We start from the raw sequence: 20,897 nt of genomic DNA, 5'->3' as shown, positions 1-20,897 counted from the left end.
ATTGACAGAAATGCAAATAAATGTTTAAAGAACTCAGGATAGTCAACGTTAGGTGCATAAACATTAACCATAACAACTTTTTTGTTATGAAGTAAACCAGTAATTAATAAAAATCTACCGTTCAGGTCTGAAATTGTTTCGTAATGAACGAATGAAATTGAGGAGTCTATAAAAATAGAAACTCCTTTCACCTTAGCTTGTGAATTAGAGTAGAATTGTTGACCTTTCCAAAGCCTGAAAAAATGCTGATTATCCTCCTTCCTAATAAATCAGAAGTTGTTATCTAATTGTTTGGTGCTCTGTTAAAACCACACATTGAATATTTAATCCAGCTCTGAGCCCTGGGAGTAAAGAGATGCATTTAAATGCTAGAGGCAGTGTGGAGCTAAAAGACTGGTTTGTAGCGGTTGCTACCGTGGAATAAAACAAGACTCTACTCGGAGGATTGCCAAACAGAACTGGTTTATTTTCCCGCCTTGCGCGGGCCCTTTAAGGGAGAAAGTTCCCGCCCAAAACAACCGGCAATGACGTAAGTCCTACGTCATTAGGACTTTCCCGTGTGTGGGTTCTCCCCGTCACTCGGAAAGACGAGGCCCGCCGCCATCTTGGGCCTCGTTGCTCTGACGCCCCGCGACCCGACTGCCGAGCCGGTTCGCCCGACTAGACAGTGAGTCGCCACACAACCCCCCCCAGAACCGGCGAGACAGTCCCCAAGGTCCGTGGGCTGTGCCAGCTGCCGCTTAGGGGGGTGGCCTCTGCGTTGCGGCGTGGCAACCTCGACAGGCTGTTGCAGATCCAAATGGGCCGGTTTGAGGCGGTCCGCCGTGAAAACCTGTTCCCTGCCTCCAATGTCCAAAATAAAAGTGGATCCGTTATTCCGTATGACTCGGAACGGTCCCTCATATGGTCGTTGCAATGGCACCCGAGGTGTGCCCCTGTGAACGAAAACACACTTACAGTCCCGTAGTTCCTTGGGCTGGCAGGATGGGGCTTGACCGTGCCATGAGGTGGGAATCGGGGCCAAGGCACCAAGCTTCTCGTGCAGTCTTTGTAGGACTGCTGGGGGTTGTTCCCCTTGGTCCCGAAGGGCAGGTATGAAATCCCCGGGGACAACTAGTGGCGCCCCGTATACAAGCTCAGCTGACGAAGTGCGGAGGTCTTCTTTGGGGGCAGTGCGTATGCCGAGCAGGACCCAAGGCAGCTCGTCAACCCAGTTAGGACCCTTCAGGCGGGCCATCAAGGCCGATTTTAGATGGCGGTAAAAACGTTCCACCAACCTGTTCGATTGAGGATGGTAGGCCGTGGTGGTGTGCAGCTGAGTCCCTAGCAGGTTCGCTAATGCAGCCCAGAGACTGGAAGTGAATTGGGTGCCTCTGTCTGAAGTGATGTGGGCCGGAACGCCAAAACGTGAGACCCAAGTTGTGAACAGCGCCCGGACGCAGGAATCAGTTGTGATGTCAGTCAGGGGGGTTGCCTCAGGCCACCTCGTGAACCGGTCCACGATGGTAAGGAGGTACCGGGCTCCTCTTGAAACCGGCAGAGGGCCCACGAGGTCGACGTGTATGTGGTCGAACCTCCTACGGGTAGGCTCGAACTGCTGTGGTGGGACCTTGGTGTGTTGCTGGATTTTTGACGTCTGGCAGTGCGGACAAGTCCTGGCCCACTCACTGACCTGTTTGCGCAGGCCATGCCAGACAAACTTGCTGGCGACCAGTCGGACAGTAGATCTGATGGACGGGTGCGCCAACCCATGTACCGAGTCAAAAACGCGTCTCCGCCAGGCTGCGGGGACTATAGGGCGGGGCTGACCAGTCGCAACGTCGCAAAGTAGGGTCCGCTGACCTGGACCAACCAAGAAATCTCGGAGCTGCAGACCCGAGACTGCGGTTCTGTAGCTGGGCAGTTCGTCGGCGGCTTGCTGTGCGTCAGCTAGGGCCGTGTAGTCGACACCCAAGGATAGGTTGTGGATGGTTGGTCTGGAAAGTGCATCAGCAACGACATTATCCTTTCCGGAGACATGTTGGATGTCAGTTGTGAACTCGGAAATGTAGGATAAATGTCTCTGCTGACGAGCTGACCAGGGATCGGAGACTTTGGAGAAGGCAAAGGACAGAGGCTTATGATTGGTGAAAGCGGTGAAAGGCCTGCCTTCTAGAAAGTATCGGAAATGCCGGACTGCCAGATACAGCGCTAGAAGTTCCCGATCAAAAGCGCTGTACTTCAGTTCGGGCGGTCTAAGGTGCTTGCTGAAAAATGCCAAGGGTTGCCAGTGGCCTTCGAGTAGCTGTTCCAGTACCCCACCCACCGCGGTGTTGGACACGTCTACCGTGAGGGCAGTCGGGACGTCAGTCCTGGGGTGTACCAGCATCGTGGCGTCTGCCAGGGCGTCTTTGGCCTTAACGAAAGCAGCCGCAGCCTAGTCAGTCCAGGTGATGTCCTTGCCCTGACCAGCCAGCAGCGAGAACAGAGGGCGCACGATACGGGCTGCTGCAGGGATGAAACGATGGTAAAAGTTGACCATCCCAAGGAATTCCTGTAGGCCTTTGACTGTGTTGGGGCAGGCAAAATGGCGGATAGCATCCACCTTGGCGGGTAGGGGTGTTGCCCCGTCGCTGGTGATTTTGTGGCCGAGGAAATCGATAGAGTCAAGTCCGAATTGGCACTTGGACGGGTTAATCGTGAGGCCGAAATCGCGGAGGCGGGAATACAGCTGGCGGAGGTGGGAAAGGTGTTCCTGGCGGTTACGGCTGGCGATCAGTATGTCGTCCAAGTAAATGAACACCAAGTCCAGGTCTCGGCCTACCGCGTCCATCAGCCGCTGGAAGGTCTGCGCGGCGTTCTTAAGGCCGAACGGCATCCGAAGGAATTCGAACAGGCCGAATGGGGTGATAATCGCAGTTTTGGGGACGTCATCCGGATGGACCGGGATTTGGTGGTATCCCCTAACGAGGTCCACTTTGGAAAAGATGCGGGCCCCATGTAAGTTCGCTGCGAAGTCCTGGATGTGAGGGATTGGATAGCGGTCCGGGGTGGTGGTGTCATTCAGCCTGCGGTAGTCGCCGCAGGGCCTCCACCCTCCGGTGGCTTTGGGGACCATGTGCAGGGGGGAGGCCCAGGGGCTGTCTGACCTGCAAACAATCCCCAGCTCCTCCATGTGACGGAACTCTTCCTTTGCCAGGCGGAGCTTGTCTGGAGGTAATCGTCGTGCTCGGGCATGAAGGGGTGGCCCTGTGGTAATGATGTGGTGTCGTACCCCATGTGTGGGCCTAGAATTTGTGAACAAAGGTGCCAAAATCGATGGGAATTCGGCTAGGAGCTTGGCGAAATCGTTGCCAGAAAGGGAAATGGAGTCCAGGCGCGGGGCTGGTGGGCTGATTTCTCCCAGGGGATAGGTCTGGAGAGTGCTAGAGTGAACTAACTGCTTCCTTCGCAGGTCGACTAACAGGTTGTGGGCCCGAAGGAAATCGGCTCCTAGGAGTGGTCAGGCGATGGTGGCAAGGGTAAAGGTCCAGGTAAAACGGCTGCCGCCAAAGTGTAATTGAAGCGTACGGGTGCCGAAAGACCGTATCGTTGTACCATTGGCGGCATTGAGTAGAGGACCTGGTGGCCTGTCACGAGTGTCGCGGCCTGTCGGGGGCAAAATACTGACCTCCGCTCCAGTATCAACGAGGAAACGCCGTCCAGATTTCTTGTCCTGAACGAAGAGGAGGCTCTGTCGGCGGCCAGCCGCCGTAGCCATCAGCGGCGGCTGGCCCTGGCATTTCCCTGAAACTTGCAGCGTGGGCGGCATTGACGGGCCTCCGCACCCCACCTCTGATGGTAGAAGCACAGCTGGTCACCCATGTCGTCGTCTGCGTTCCTGGGGCGTGGCTGCTCGGTTGCTGGGGCTGGGCGAGGCGGGCGTTGGGCTCGCGGCCTGGTGATTTGACTGACGGACGAACCGCTCTCGCGCTTGGCCCTCCACAGGACATCTGCCCGGGCGGTCACCTCACGGGGGTTGCTGAAGTCGGCGTCAGCTAACAACAAGTGGATGTCATCGGGGAGCTGTTCGAGGAAGGCCTATTCGAACATCAGGCATGGCTTGTGTCCCTCGGCCAATGCCAGCATCTCATTCATTAGGGCGGATGGGGATCTGTCCCCCAGGCCATCCAGATGAAGCAGGCGGGCGGCGCGCTCATGACGGGAGAGGCCGAAGGTCCGGATCAAAAGGTCTTTGAAAGCCGGGTACTTATCTTCCTCCGGAGGCGACTGGATGAAGTCTCCAACCTGGGCGGCTGTCTCCTGGCCCAGAGAGCTAACCACATGGTAGTACTTCGTGGAGTCGGAGGTGATCTGCCGAAGGTGGAATTGCGCTTCGGCCTGGTCAAACCGGACGCTGGGCCGAAGTATCCAAAAGGTGGGCAGCTTGAGGGCCACTGCATTGGCTGCTGCGCTGTCGTCCATTTCGCGGGTCCAAAAGCCGTTTGGATCGTGGGGGTCACCAGTGTAGCGGTTGCTACCGCGGAATGAAACAAGACTCTACTCGGAGGATTGCCAAACAGAACTGGTTTATTTTCCCACCTTGCGGGGGCCCTTTAAGGGAGAAAGTTCCTGCCCAAAACAACAGACAATGACGTAAGTCCTACGTCATCAGGACTTTCCCGCGCGCGGGTTCTCCCCGTCGCTTGGAAAGACGAGGCCCGCCGCCATCTTGGGCCTCGTCGCTCCGACACCGCGCGACCCGACTGCCGAGCCGGTTCGCCCGACTAGATGGTGAGTCGCCACAGGTTCTTATTTTAGAAGTTCCTGAATGAGGATGGGCAAGAGAAATTTGGGATTTTCATTCTAGAAATTGAGGTATGATCTGGTAGTATAGTGATTAAATTACTGGATTACCATCCAAAGGCCTGAACTTTGGTCCAGAGTTACGATTTTTAATTCTACCACAGCAGCTGTGTAATTAAGTAATTAATTAAATTTGGAATAAAGCCGGTTTTCGTAATAGCGTCCATGAAACTGTCGGATTGTTGTAAAAACCTACCTGGTTCACTCATGTCCCTCAGGGAAGGAAATCTGTTGTCTTTACCCTGAATGGCCAAAATGAAACTCCTGACCCACCAAAGTGGTTCACTCTTAACTGCCACCTCAGTTCAGGGCAGGTGGGATGGGACAATAAATATTGGCAATACCAGTGATGTACAAATCGCATGAAAAATTACATAAAAGTTTTATCAGGGAGGCTATCTTCTAGGATTGATAAAATAAAGATACAGAAAAAGTAAATCCAGAATAATATTTTCAGGGGTTATACAGATTGGAATGTATTCAAGCTAGAAGGTAAGTTTCAACAGGTATCTAGAAAATTTTCTTTAAGCAATGTGTGTTTAAGGCATGGAATGGGCACTGCAAGAATGTGTAGAGCAATGACTCCAGAATTTGTTATCATGGAGCAGGTTGCGGCTATTTCCAAATGGTTCTATTATGATTTGTCTCAATAGTGTTTCTCATTCTTAATCATATAATGATTTTGTGAACCCCAGCTAGTGCACTGGGCTAATTGTATTTGCTTAAAAAAGTCTTTTAATTTTCTTTCAGTTATGTGACTTATTGGTCATGTTAGTTTTTAATCAGAGTAAAGTCCCCTGGTAGTGTGGGCAACTGGAAAATGCATGTTTAACTGTGTCATCAAGTATTGGCACCTCCTCTCCATATACTGGTGAGGCATTTATTGCAAATAGTTTCCTGTATGCACTGCTATATGGATGGTACCAGTACTGTACAGCAATTGTATACAGAGCTGTATGATGATAGATTTAAGATCAAATGTACTGACTTTACACCCTGATAATCATGTACATAAAACTACGCCATGGCAGCATCCATAGTTCTCTGTTCATGGTGTTAGGGTTAGATTAATGGTGCCCTCTTCAGTAACTGCAAGAATTATATTGTACAGCGAGGGTGCTCTTTGCAGTGAATGCTAAATGTCAATTTTCACCTCAACTGTAAAAGTGCCATCCTCATCAAATCCATGCCCAGTGAGTGAGATTTTGCGTAAGAAGTTTGTTTTATAATCTTTGTTCAAATGTTGCCCTTTTAGAACTTCCTGGAACTAATCATTGAATACAAAACAACATATTCATTTAAAAATGGCCATAATATTATTAGAATGATCCTTAGGTTTTTCAAGAACAACTTTCATAGGTTTGTGTTATTCATCTGCCATATCATTTAGGTCAGGTTTATATAGAAGAAATCTTAGAGCAGAACCTCAATTACACACCCACTGAAAATGTGAATTCTCAATTTTCAGTGCAATTCTTACCAAGTGAGAGGAGGTCCTTGTGATTCAGCTCTGCCAAATAGTTCCACCCTAATCTGTTTTATACAGCACAATTACCCAGTGCAAGAGCAGTTAATTATCAGTTGATATCACCTAATCTACAGGTTCATGTCCTTCATGTTGTGACCCCACAAACCTATGTTTGTCCATCCTAAATAGGCCTCTCCCATAAACATGTCCAACCTAATAGGCCTCTCCCATTCATTGACTTCTAGCCTTAGGAGAGTGTGAACAGCACAATTCTCATTTATTAGCACTCTTGCCTCAAAGTCATAAAATGCTTAAACTCTGCTCTAGAATATGAGCACATAATTTATTCATTTGATGAAATCCTCAAATTATCCACGTTCATTTCTATAGTGAATGAAGCAAGTGTTGTAGCACTAATTTAAAAAGTAAAGGTAGATTTCCTGGCTAACATTACGTCCTTAACTAAAATTATTAAAATAACATGTGTTTCTTTTTGTAGAATTTTGCTAGGCCCCAAATACTTTAAATTCATAATTGTGATGATAGTCTTATAAAAATATAGATCTTTTTATCATTTCTTATGCAAGCTTCCATTATGATGATCATGGTAGAGGTTAACAACTGTTACAGAAACTCACCATGTGCAGTCCAAAGTCAGTTTTATATTTTAAACAGACACTATGTTGATATTTATATCATATGTTTTTCGTTAGTTGTCTAATCAATGGAATTGTTGGAATTGGGTTCATGCTTGGTTTGGTGTCCATCCTAGCAGGTGCAGATACTTTCTGGTTGGCGTGGGGAGGAGGGTATTTTTGACTGGCAGCTAAAGTCATGTTTAACAAGTAATGCATCTCGTAGACCTAGTCTTTGGCTCCTGGGCAAAGCAGAAAATTATCTACTTTCTCTCTATTTGTCTTGTGTGGAACCCTGTCCATTCCTTTTGAATGGGTCAAGTGAGCCCACATTGACTGATGTCTTTTCTTGTAGGCAATAGATATTGCAAGGTGAAAAATTACATATGACTAAGTGTCATATGGCATAAGTGTGATTGTGTATTTTTGAGTATTTGAAGAACAAAATCAGATCAGAAAATTACTGATGGTCAAACTTGCCATCCAAAATATTGGACAGATTTGTTGTTTTTGACTTGGGAATTCAGTTCACAAAGACGGACTGGTGGTCTCTGTGTCTTTCCAAGAAATATGCCAGATTTTGTTTGATGAATAGCTCGATCCAGTGTATCATGTTTACTTTCACTCTATTTCATTATTATCTTGGTTTCCTTAAACTGTTTACTGTTGCCCAGTACAAAATGAAAGCATGGATTGGGCTCAGCACGGGGCCAGTGCATACACACAACTTGAGGTGGATATGAACGTTACTACTTAAAATGCAGCAACTGAAAATGGCATTTTTGCTGCCTGATTTTTTATTAAGAGTTCTTGGAGGCTTATGTCAAAAGTGCAGGCTGCTTCAGAAATGGTGGTTATCGTTTTCCTCCTTCCAATTCAAACTACACCAAGGGACTCTCTTGTCCAGGGTTGATTTGTTCTCTTGCTTTTGTTTCCATATTATTGTTTGGAGATATCACCAACACTCCCACAGAGTCATCACAGAGACTACATCATAAACCTCTCTGATGAACAGTGTATTTGCAGGCCTGGGCTTCCCAAGACTGTTATCAATGAAATATGTGGAATGTTGTGGGAAGACCTTTGGTGATGTTCCCAAGCCTGGACTGCTCTCTCCATTGAGATCAAGGTTGCTTTGACTCTCAGATTCTTGTGGCAAGATTGTTCAAGAGGCTGTAGAGCTCTTACAAAGAAGTGTGCATAACTTCCAGCATGGAGGACATTTATTTATTCCTTCATTTTCAGGATGTAGGTGTTGCTTGGAAGTACAGCATTTATTGCCCATCCCTGACACTTCTTGAGCAGATGGTGGTCAGCCACATTCTTGAACCAGTTCGGTCTTTCAGGTATAGGTACTCCCATGTTGCTGTTGCATAAGGAATATCCAGGATTTAGACCCAGTGTTGGTGAAGGGACTGCAGCATTTTTCCAGATCAGGATGCTGAAGGGAGACTTCATTGAGGAGCATAATATCATTTGAGGACTGACTAAGGCAAATGTGGGCCTATTGTTCTTATCAGAGAGGACAACAACTAGAGGACATAGATTTAAGGTAATGATTTTACATTGATTTTTTAGTATCTGGGTGCTGTTTGCAAGACTGACATTTACTGTGCATCTCCAGTAGCCCTGGAGAAGGTGGTGGTCATCAGCCTTCTTGAACCACAGTGGTGTTTCTGGTGAAGGTACCATAGACAAAGAACAAGGAAGGAGTATGATGGAATACTCTCCACTTACTTGCGTGAGTGCAGTTCCAATAACACTCAAGGAGCTCGACCCAAAACTCAAACACATCCATCACCCTAAACATTCCCTCCCTACAACTACAGAGTGTACCATTTACAAAATGCATGCAGTTACATGCTGGATATTTTGACAGCATCTTGCCATCTTGCATGCTGGCAATATCTACCATCAAGGAGGACAAGAGCAGTAGGTGCTTAGGACTTAAAGTCTTTATTAAAAACAAGGGTTCTGAAAATATTGAACTCAAGTAATTTATGTCCTGTGGTAGGATTTTCAGAGTAAACACAACTGCTGTACCTAAAATATAGACATTCCTGATTTGTCATGATGTCTTTACCCCATCAAAAGATAGACCTCTGTCCAAAGCTTTACATACAGATCAGCATTAAAACTAGTTTTTGATGGAAAAGGTTAAACACCTGCCACAAAATATCAGTAAATCACGGTCCTGACATAACCACATGTTTATTCTGACATGCTAATGTCCTTCAGAGAAGACCAGCCTGCAGGATTGTAGTTCCAAATTTGCGATAGTTAATTTTGTCCAGGTCCACAGCAAGGAAAAGTGAGATGATTTCCTATGCATAATTATTGCAATGTAAGATGTCTTAAATGATTGACTGAGCAATTATCCTTGCAAGTAATGCAAGGGATCAATAAACCTCACTAATGTAGGTGAATTGTCATCACCTGAAACAAATCTAGTTCTATCTTTTTGCATTTTTTCTTTGTTTACATTTATTAATATGTTAATGAATTCAGGAAAGATTATTGGAGGATATGTGAGAAGAATCCTAATTTATCATTTGCTAGAGCTGTGTTATTCATTTCTAAGATGCATGTGCATACTTTCATAGGGATATTTATGAAATTGTAGCATTGCTGAGGTGTATCTCATTATGCCTCTCCTGGATTACTTTAATGTGGTGGATGGTACCTTTTTTTCAAAACACTCTTCTGAACTCCCTATTCAACAAATGTCTTGAAGTGGTGTTCCACTTCTGTGATCAGTGAGTAAGTGTTTTACAATTACAAAGCTTCTGTCAGTTTTTCTGTCAGAGACCTCTTACGTGAGACACGTGGCAAAAAGAGAGGCAATTAAACTCTCCAGTCTGACACAAAATGTGCTTAAAAGGGTCGATGCCAGTAAGATTTGATGCCTTTTCTTTTTTTTGAGTGCAGTGAGAAGATTTGTGCTGCTGCTTTACAAGGGAAGCACAAAAGGACAAGGATCTTACAGCTATTAAACTTGCAAATGTGACATATATAAACTCTCTCAATAGAACACTAGCTATTGAACAGCATTTTTATAACCTAGCTGGTGTCAGAAATAGTGCACCTGAGATCAGTAAAGAAGTTTATGCAATTTAATGATTTAAACTCAAATGGAAAAAATTACTACTTAAACACTAAAACTTGACCAATAACCTACTTCCACAGAGAAATAGTGTAAATGGAGGATGGGACTTTCTATTTAGATCACAATTACTCAGGATTTTGATTATAACTTAATCACATCTAGGCTATAACTTGACTTGGGAATGGTGGTATCTCCTCTTGTTTGACAGTTACTTTGGTGGGTGGGGGAGGTGGGAAGGAGAATCACTGACTGTTGATAACAATCACAGATCACTCATGACTCGTTTAAGCCTGTAATTTTGTAATAAGATAAATGACAGGGGGGTGAATTTGGAAGTGGTTGATTTCATACTTTTGATATCTATATTGCCAGTCAATTGCTGATGATATGGTCATTCTTTGTGTAACATTTTAGCTGGATAGTTTTTGGAATAAAAATTGGTGCTCAAGGTCTTGTGAGTCAGCTCATGATTGCTGCATTTTACAGTAGAATAATTACATCATCAGAGCTCAGATTACAAACATTCTCGATGTTACTGCTGATGACATTTGTCATTGATTTTATTTATAATCCAAGCAATCAATCAAAGTAAATTAGTTAAAGACACCCATCCTTTAGTCACATTGGTAGAATGTTTTCCATATGTTTTTTTTTACTTTTGGATAGCCAAGAATTGATTGTTTTAGGTCAAATAAAATGCTGGAGGGATATTTGTCTATGTGAAATGCTGATGATGATTGCTTGTTTTTTCAGAAAACATTATTCTATCATAGATTATTGTAACCCAGAAGGAAAAACAAGAAACAACATAAAGGACCTTTAAATGTACATGTAGAAGGGTGTGTGAAGGTGGATCTTCTGAGAGGACAATTTGTTTGAGAATCATATCAGTTAAGTGCAGATACGAGGATTTTGTTTCATCATTGCTTAGCTTAACTATAATTCCATAGATTTAGGATGACTTTACAACATATTATAATGGTGAACAAATAACTTAAATGTATGATGGGGAAGCAGCACTGATGACACCTTTTGTTAATATAATGCCTAGAACTTGGTAAACTGTTTTGAGGTGCCTCACAGGAATGTCATGAACAAAAGTTGACGCTGAGCCATATAAGGAAGTATTGAGACAAATAATCAAATGCTTGATCAAAGACATAGATTTTCATGGCATTCTCGCGGTGGTAGAGGCAGGGAGGTTCATGGAGAGGAAATTCTGGAACTTTAGGCCTGACTAGCTGAGGTTATGGGTGCAGAATGGTGGAATGTTATGGAAATTCAAGAGTGGTAATGAGGGAAAATTTGTAGCTGATATCCCTGATGATTGTAGGACTGGAGTAGGGTATGAAAGGTAGTGAGGTGAGAGGCAATGACAGGGTTTGAAACCAAGGGTAAGAAATTTGAACTCATGGTGTGGTTCATCTGAGAGGTGTTGTAAGTCATCATGCACGTTAACATCTTAAATATGTGTTGCTTTCTTTTGTTTTTATTCTTAGATCTTATTATGCTATTGCAATTTTAATTCTTTGTAATTATCTGAAGTGATTAATTTTTTCCTCATTCAGTTAGCAGAAACTCTGTGCTGCCTTTAAGCTTACCTATCATTCTTAACTATAAAAGAAACACGGTGAGGGGCTTCTATTTATTTATTTTACTGTCTCTGAGTCTCACTTCTTTTCATAGCTGTCAGTCCTAATTTCACCTAAATTGAAAGTCTTAATCCTATCACCAGAGGGGAGATATCCTTTTGATCTGATTTCTGCCCCTATACTGCATATGAGCCAAATAGTTTGGGGAGTTGTAGTGCTTTACAAATCAGCAGACTGGTAAGTAATTTAATGTCTCTCATACAAGTTAAATCTGCAACAAAACTGTGTTGAGTAGTTAGAGAGGATAGTCTCGGGTGAACATGATGATGCACAGCAGAGCTGGGGAGGATGATATACTTTGCCCACAATTTTAAGAGAAATTTGACAGACCTGCAATCTTCGGGCAAAGAAATAATAATTAAGTGAAATGGAACAGAGAGATTGATATACGTGGAAAAGCTGAAGAATGTTAATAAATGAATAATGATAAAATGGAGAAACTTGTTGGGTGTCTAAGGGAGAGACTGAGAAAGTGACAAAATTAGACTTCGGTTACCATGTTCTTTTCACTTTTCTTTGCTTTTTTTTCTCTGTTGAACCCAAAATTATACCTCAGTTGAGACAGGCCACTAACCAAACCTCATTTAAACTATTCTTTTTGTGTGAATTTGCTTAATAAAGGATAAAAAATTCTTTGATCTTCAAAACTGTCATAGTGTTCATCAAAAATTTGTTGTAATTTCCAAACTGGACCATTATATCGTGATTAGGAAAAGGAAATTTTCCTTCCATCCTTAGTCCAGAAGTGGCAGGGCATTTGCAATGGACTCATTATAATCAGGATCATCTTGGGCGAATGGCAAATGCATTTGCGTTCTGAGAGGCCTTTCCTTCGTGGGACCATTGGAGGACTCTCAGAAAATGACCCACAGGTCTTTTGGGAGAATTTTTGTGTGGCTAGAGAAACAGGAACAGACCACTGGGTTTCCCAAAATAACTCTGGTGACTGGTACACACTTGCTCCCTCCTCTACTACTCATACGGATAGTGAAATCCTGAGCCTGCACTTCTCTTTGTGTGAATGAATTTTCCTCAACTGCCTTCTAATGCTTTTATCTACTACCTTAAATCGGCTCACCTTATTTATTGACCTGTCTGAAAAGGGAAATAGGTTCTTCCAAAATCATCCTATCTATGCCTCCCATAACTATACATAATTTGATGAAATTATAAAGCGGAGTTAATCTTTCCTCATGTAGTCTTCTCCAACCCTGGTAACATCCTTGTAAGTCCTCTCTGTAGCTGTGTCAATAGCATCACATGCTTTCTTTAGTTGGGTGATGAGAACTGCATGCAATTCTTCAGCTGTGCAAAACTAGTGTTTTATACATTTGTAGATATATCAAAAAATTGTCTCACTAAATGTCACATTCTATTTTCTGATTCATGCTCAATACATCTGCATGTTTAGCAGAGTTCTTTCGAGAGCAATCAGGATTGTGCACTGGTCATTTGTTTTTCCTGGAGGATATCGAGTTCAGTCTATTCAGCACAGTTGCAAGTTCAAAACTGAGTCTTGTCTGCTGGGTTTGTTATTCAACTTCTACACTACTGGAGAAGGAGAAGGTTCTTTCCTTAAAAAATCATGAATATTTTAATTGATACAATAGTTAAATTCAGCAAATTAGTACGGCACATATTTATGTCTAAAAGCAAAATGCTTTTTCTTTCTTTTTTTAAATAGTAGAATCATAGAGCCATAGAGTTGTACAGCACAGAAACAGTCCCTTCAGCTGAACTTGCCCATGCCAACCATGATACCTATCTGTGCTACTCCCATCTGCCTGCATTAGGCCCTTATTCCTATCCTATCCAGAAACCTGTCCAAATGCTTTCCAAAAGCCCTAATTGTACCTGCCTCTACCACTTCCTCTGGCAGCTCAGTCCAAATAACCATCACCCTCTGTGTGGAAAAAGTCTCCTCTCTCACCTTAAACCTACGCCCTCCAGTTTTAGACACACCCACTGTAGAAAAAACACTCTGACTATCTGCCTTACCTACGCCCCTCATAATTTTATAAACCTCAAAAAGATCAACCCTTTATCTCCTATATTCCAGTGAGAATAAACCCAGCCTATCTAATCTCTGTTTATAATTAAAACCCTCCATTCCAGGCAACACCCTGGTGAATCTCTTCCACACTCTCTCAATTGCTACCACCTCCTTCCTGTAGTGTGGCAACCAGAACTGTACAAAATCGTTTTCCATTTGCTAACATGTGATGATTTTATTCAACAGACCTCTTTTTCTCCTTACTTTTTCCTCTCTCTTGACTAGTCTAATGTTACTGATAAAATTTCCTTGACTGTGGCAAGGAGATTGTCAGAAGTGAAAGGATTAGATGGGAGAAATTAATCTAACCTCCTTGGTTGGAATCTAGGATCTGTCCTTTTCTCTGGTACATTCCCACTGGGAAAGTTTATATTGGTACGCAAGAGGAATAGAGCAGAACATTGGTACTGTGAGTGGAACAGCAGTTCCATGGCTCCAGTGACCTGGTTTCAAAGCTGACCTCCAGTGCTCTTTGTGTGGAATTTACACATTCCCTCTGTGGGCAAATGGGTGTTCCCAGGACGCTCCAAATTCCTCCCCCATCCCAAAAGCATGCAGATTGGTAGGGTAATTGACCACAGTAAATTGCCCTTAAGCAATTAAGTAGGTGAGGGAATCACAGGTTCTTTATGGGCATGCGTGAGAAAATGGGCTGCCGGGAAAGAAGTAGGGAATGTGATTACTCTGAGAGCCAGCATAGACTCGGCAGGCTGAATGTCCTTCTTCTATGCCATAAGGAAATATGAGAAACATAAATTTTACAAAGGTAGTGAAAAGATTAGTATTCAAATTTTAAAAAAATGAAAAAGCCACTTTCATTTCATCATCCTCTGCTAATTATCACCCCTGTCAATGATGCCTTATTTGGTCCTTTTCCTTCATAGGCACCACCATTATATCTCATTTCAGGAGCCCTTATTCATACTTTAGACAAAGCCCAGTGGCTTCTGTGGAGGACAACATGATGGAGGTCAACCCTGCCCTCGCCCTATGTCCACATGTGTGGTCACTGTGGCAATGATCAAGAGATGAAAGTCTGGCCACTTCATCTCACTTCGGGGAACAAGTTTACCTCCACTATCTGCCTTGAGATTTGCATAGCTGGAGTTCGTTATGATCTTGAGCTTTATTTCCAAGATATTAAAGAAGCTCACTAACAGTAAAAAAAATGTGGATCTAAGTACATAGAGTCTGCCAATAAGAAAGTATATTTGGAAAAGGTAGCTACAGATTTATACTATTAGAAAATATTCCTAATACATCCTCGTATTAGTATGTATCCTCATATCCTGCAGTTGGAGAACTGTACTAGTACAGTCAGTAGCCACAAATAGATCATTTCAGTGTCCTTCACTTCAGAAAACATGCAAAGGTAAAATGGTTAGGGCAGAAATTATCAGTCTGTAAATTAATAACCTATATCCACTCCACTATGGCCAGTTGCTAAACCCAATGTTCCTGCAAATTAAATAGAGCTTAATTTTCCATGCCATCACTAAACTCTCAGTATCATGATACAATTATTTATCAGCTTTGCAAAAATTAAAACAGAATCTTGCCCTGCAAGTTTCTCTATACACAAACAATGTATGTGCTAATGAATGAGCTGGAAGACCAATCTAATTTGTAAAGTCATCCACATCTATCAGTTCCAATTAAGAGCACAGTAAAATTGTCTCTGAACTGAGACCTATATAATGTGATTTACACTGCAGTGCAATAATGTTGGATTTCATCAGTGGGATTCACAGCAGTATTAATTTAAGGTTAATTAAATCTGGTACTTTTTATAAAAAGTCCCAGTTTGAAGGTCTGAGAATAACAATGTAACAAGCTAATTGTCTGATTGCAGAATATACAAGAATTTAATCCTTATGAGTACGTACTGGACAAAATGAACCTGTTATCAGAATGGTCAGTGGCTGTTAGCAAGGTGCATGTGGGAGGCATAATAATTATGGTTTCAATATGTTGCTCTTTAGTGTGTAAGATTGAATTTCTTATCACTTTCTAGCAGTCAATGTTGAGTCGTTTGTAGTGACTACATCAGAAATGTACTAGAAGCTAGAGAAATGAAAAACATTAAGTGCAGGGAAACATAAGTTTGCTCATTTGGCTAAGAATGTACCACAGCGCATCAAAATGCAGCAACAAATAAAATGAAGTGTAGATTTAAAACAGACTAAACTGGATGAATTAGTATGGTGTAGACAGATTTTATTTCTGTCTATTCAGCTTGGACAACTGTGGGCTTGTGTGAAATGCTGTGAAATACCACAATGGCCTTATTCCGTTTTTATGAGTAGGGCTAGCCTTGAATCTGCCATTTCCAAGCCTTTTAGTGATTCACAACAGCTGTTTCATTTATTTTAAGGTTTGCTTAGTTTCTAGTACTGGCTTTAACACTGGTGTCAAGCTTTCCATGGGATAAGGCTCAGATGCTGTGTGCAGGTAGTGTTGAAAGCATGGAATGCCTTCAACACTTGGTGCTGTTGACGCCCTTCATCTGCTCTTTGTTTATGCAGTAAATGTAGGTTTTTAGGAATTTATTGCAGGTCTGTTTTCTGAATGGAAAGTCAGGCATATATGGAGGAGATCACTTCCATGCAAAAATGGTGAAAACCACACAAGACTTGCCTCAGAAGTTTCTTTTCTTCATTAAATGAAGGTCAAAATTAAAGCTTTATTAAAAGATCACCAAAACTCGTTCTTACAGAAACAGGCCATTCAGGCCAGACTGACCATTTGTGGTTTCATGTTGGTTCACTTTTGTTGCGAGTTTATAATTAACTAAAAGGGCAATTTAAAATATCAGAGGTGCTGGAGTGACGAGATCAATAGGTTGGAAACAAGTTAATCCAGGGTTGTTAGAGGCAGAGGAGGTTGGAATGTCTGTTGGGAATTAAATTTTATTCAGATTGGTCCAGGAGATCTGTGAGATTGCATGCCTTGCATTGTAGGCCCAGAGTAAGACAAATGCTGGTGAGTTTTCATCGAAAAATAAAGGACAAGACTTCTTGGATTTACTTCTTTTGTCCATTTCCTGACTGTCGCTAACAACCAGGACAGGCACATGCCCTACCAGCTTTGCATCATTTCTAAGGGGTTTTATTTCGAACACCGCTGGATTCCCCATGTATCCTGCTGTTTAGTGCTCCCTGGCCAAGCATTAGAGGCTGAGTTGTTGATATGCACAGTCTATTTTCTTTTTGTATCTGTGCTGCTGGAATGGCAGAAATTTCCTTTGTGATAGATGGAAAATGCTCACTGTACTGGAAAAAGTTACATGATGGCTTAGGACTATGGCTGTCATTGTCTCTCAGCCATTCCTCTGTTTCAGTGAATACACTACTGACAGAGGCTATCTTCACCTCAAGTCGATCATCCATTCAAGTATTTCCTGATGCATGTGGATGCAGTTTTTCAATTATACCCTGCTAACTGCCTGCTCTGTTTAATCGAGTCAAAGTCAGCCTAAGTTGCTTCTTGGATCTTGGATCTTGGATCTTGGGCTTCAAAACACAAACAGCAGCAGTCATGAGAGTGAGCCTTTTTTCTGTGTATATGACCTCTGTAGTTGCTGTGGTGACAGTTGCTTCTGGTGTTACTCCTTTTTAATGTTAGATTGGAGTACAGTGGATATGGATGGAAGTGCTTTTGTATGAAGGTTCTAGCATCCATACTGAAATATGGGTACACTGGAAGTGTGCATTTTGAGGTCATTTCAAGGGGATATCTAGCATTTGTTATTCTGTTCTTCATATGTCCTCAGGAACCACCTTGACTGTGTCCCCTTCATCCTTGAGTTGTCACTTTGTGTTAGTTCATCTACATCACTGCATGATACTTGTCAAGTAAGCACATTCAGCTTCTTGACTGACTTGTATAACTGGTGGTCTGGAGAAAGGTGTTCACCTCTGCTGGAATATTTCTGTACTTTTTCAAGATCTACGAAGGGAACAAATAAGGCACAATTATTAACTGAGCCCACTTATCCAACTACGTAACATTTTTTCATTATGTGAAGTATAAAGCACATGTTGCACATGAAGGAGTTTAAATTGCCTCCCTATTTATTTGGGATTTAATACCATCAACACCAGTGATGCATGACTAGTTAGCTACATACTTGCACCTTATCTGGATTTCAACTTTTCTAATTCTGATTTTACAGGGGAAAATTTGTTGAATCTTTGAAATATTTGCATTTGTTGGATCATCTGCAAAAAATCAGCAAAGTAAATTTATTGCTCAAAGGTGATCTTGAGAACTGATTATCTGTTGCTTCCTTTCAGGTGAAGGTAATGGTACGGATTTGTCCTTCCCAAGGAGCAAATGATACATCAGAGTCAATGTCTTTTCTGAAAGTAGACTCTCGCAAAAAACAAATAACCCTTTACGACCCCTCAGTGAGTGGGCATTTAAGTTCCACCCACAGGCGAACAGTTGTTGCTGCTCCAAAAATGTTTGCATTCGATGCAGTTTTCACCCAAGATGCCTCACAAGTGAGTAGGAGGAAGATAAAGTAAATAGTTAAATTCATCCTCATTTATCAGCTTGCATTAGTCTTGTATTCATTTCTACTTTCAATTAAGTCTACATAGCCATCAACTAACATAATTTATTCTTTTGCCTTAACAATCCTAGGCTGAGGTCTGCTCAGGAACAGTGGCAGAAGTCATTCAGTCTGTTGTGAATGGTGCAGATGGCTGCATATTCTGTTTTGGTCATGTCAAGCTTGGTGAGCTTCCAAATTTTTTGCTGTTAATTACAGTGTTGGACTAGTAATTACATGCTGTCAACTTCTGCAACAATAAACCTGATAGCATGTGACTGGATTAGAATTTTCTTTTCAATTGACTTTGCTGATTTACTGAATTCTGTTTCTAAATTATTTCTTGAAATGCCAATAGGAGAGAAAGTAATAAGCTATAATGTTTAATGTCGTTAAAATTAGATTTTTGATTTTGGCAATGACTATTATAACAAATATATTAATAAAGCCTTTCTTCATGGTCACTAAAATAACTTCCCTGTATTGTTCATCATCCACATACCCTACACCCTTCTAATGCCATTTCCATTCCATCCACTCCTAGGAATGCTTCTTGCCCCAAGTAAAGCACTTCCAATGCTCAACCTTTGAACCTTTAGTTTCCAATGCTTCATAATATTGTTGCAGCTGTCAATTTGTTCAGCCACTCCATCATCTCTACATTTGATGCTCACGTCCACTGTAAAACCATTGTACTCATTCCCAGTTCAGGTATCTCAGCAGGGGGTCTTGCAATTCAGAGGAAATATAAAAGATTCACAGAAACATTACACTTGGAAGGAGGCCTTTCAGCCCGTGAAGTCCATACTGGCTGTATGCTAGAGTAATCCATTAATCTTATTTTTCTATCTTCTCCCCATAGTCCTGCAAATTCTTTACTTTGTATTTATTCAGCCCCCCCATTTGAACGTCATAATTGATTTGCCTCCATTATCACACTCGCAGTGGATTCCAGACCCTAACCCCTTGTTTTGTAAATAGTTTTTCTTCATGTATCTTTTGATTCTTTAACTAATCACCTTCATTCCCAGTCCTCTGGTTTCTGATCCCTCTGGTGATGGGATCAGTTTCTCAGGTCTGCTGACACTATACTAATGCTAGGTACACAAGCTATTAGTAGACTGCCAAGAGGAGTGTGCACTCTGCATGTCTTGGTTTCACCCAGAGGTATAATCTGCCAGTCTAGGTCTCTACTCTCTGTGAGAGGCCTATGCACCTCCTTCCGTCACCACCTCAACCTCACCCTCAGCCCCAGCTGTCGGCTGCCTCACCCTCCAGTTAGAACATGTTGGGGTCTGTTGGGTGCTCACAGCCCACCACTGGCATGTCAATGACGCATGATCCTCAAGAAAAGGAAAGAACACGAAACCTAAATTTATTCCATCTATGTTTATCTAAATCACTAAAGGAACTAAATAGTCGAATTTTCAAATTTACATTTCAATTCCAGGAAAGACGTATACTATGATTGGAAAGGATAATTCAATGCAAAATCTTGGTGTTATTCCCTGTGCGATATCCTGGCTTTTTAAATTAATAAATGAACGCAAGGAGAAAACTGGAACTCGATTCTCGGTCAGGGTTTCTGCTGTGGAGATCTGGGGCAAGGATGAAAACCTTAGGGACTTGTTATCTGAAGTGGCCACTGGCAGCCTCCAGGACGGCCAGTCTCCTGGTGTCTACCTCCGAGAGGATCCAGTCTGTGGGACTCAGGTATTTTTTATTATACTTCATTAATTTTACCGTTTTCAAGTATATTGGCATTGTGACATTTCTGTTGTGCATCAAAGAATGTTTGAAATGTTCTAGCTACGTTTAAAATGTCACTGCCACAGTCTTGGCTTTACTTTTTTTCATCTTTGCTCCCTTGGTATACATAATTTATTACTAATTGCCCCAGAGACCTAATCTGTTGAGCAGAAATGCAACCCTCTTCCAATTAGTAATATCTTTTCTCTTCATATCCAGCTTCAGAATCAAAACGAGCTGAGAGCCCCCACGGCAGAGAAAGCCGCCTACTTCCTTGATGCTGCAATTGCCTCCAGAAGGACCAGTAGGCCAGATTGTGATGAGGAGGAGAGAAGAAACTCCCATATGCTCTTTACACTTCATATTTACCAATATCGAATGGAAAAGAGTGGCAAAGGAGGAAGTACGTTCACTCTTAAAGCCAAAATAGTACTTTTGTGAAATTAATGTATTTTGCTAATAAGGATGTTGCATTCATTACATCTGTTAGTCGATTCAGAGTGACTAATTGGATTTATGTACCTTGCTATTCTCTGCAGTGTCAGGAGGGCGCAGTCGTTTGCACCTGGTTGATTTGGGAAGCTGTGAAAAGGTTCTCAGCAAGAGCCGGGATGGTGGTGGTGGTCTTTGTCTGTCACTTTCAGCTCTGGGCAATGTCATTTTGGCATTAGTCAATGGTGCTAAACATGTTCCATACAAGTAAGTAAAATTCGAGAGTAATTAAGGATGATCTCTGGGCAAAGAATTTTGCTACAGACGTAATTGGTTATGTAAAGAATTTTGCTTAGAAATTCATCAAGTACGTTCATTTGAAACCTCTGAATGTTCCATTCTGCTTCCAAAATTTGGTTCCAT

General features: G+C 42.5%; 1 protein-coding gene across 4 annotated transcripts in view; it reads left to right on the top strand.

Moving 5' to 3' along the window:
* Positions 1-20,897, top strand: part of kif26ab (kinesin family member 26Ab) — a 158,926-nt gene that overhangs the window by 111,978 nt on the left and 26,051 nt on the right. For all 4 annotated transcript variants that reach the window (XM_052024494.1, XM_052024467.1, XM_052024476.1 and 1 more), the window contains exons 6-10: positions 18,034-18,243; positions 18,386-18,479; positions 19,744-20,006; positions 20,262-20,445; positions 20,582-20,741. In XM_052024494.1, the coding sequence (XP_051880454.1) occupies positions 18,034-18,243; positions 18,386-18,479; positions 19,744-20,006; positions 20,262-20,445; positions 20,582-20,741 (911 nt within the window). The remainder of the gene's footprint in view (positions 1-18,033; positions 18,244-18,385; positions 18,480-19,743; positions 20,007-20,261; positions 20,446-20,581; positions 20,742-20,897) is intronic.

This window comes from Pristis pectinata, chromosome 1 (assembly GCF_009764475.1).
Source record: "Pristis pectinata isolate sPriPec2 chromosome 1, sPriPec2.1.pri, whole genome shotgun sequence".
In the NCBI taxonomy this organism is placed as follows: Eukaryota; Metazoa; Chordata; class Chondrichthyes; order Rhinopristiformes; family Pristidae; genus Pristis; species Pristis pectinata.
The sequence above is the reverse complement of the archived record's forward strand: the minus strand, read 5'-3'. Positions and strand labels throughout refer to the sequence as shown.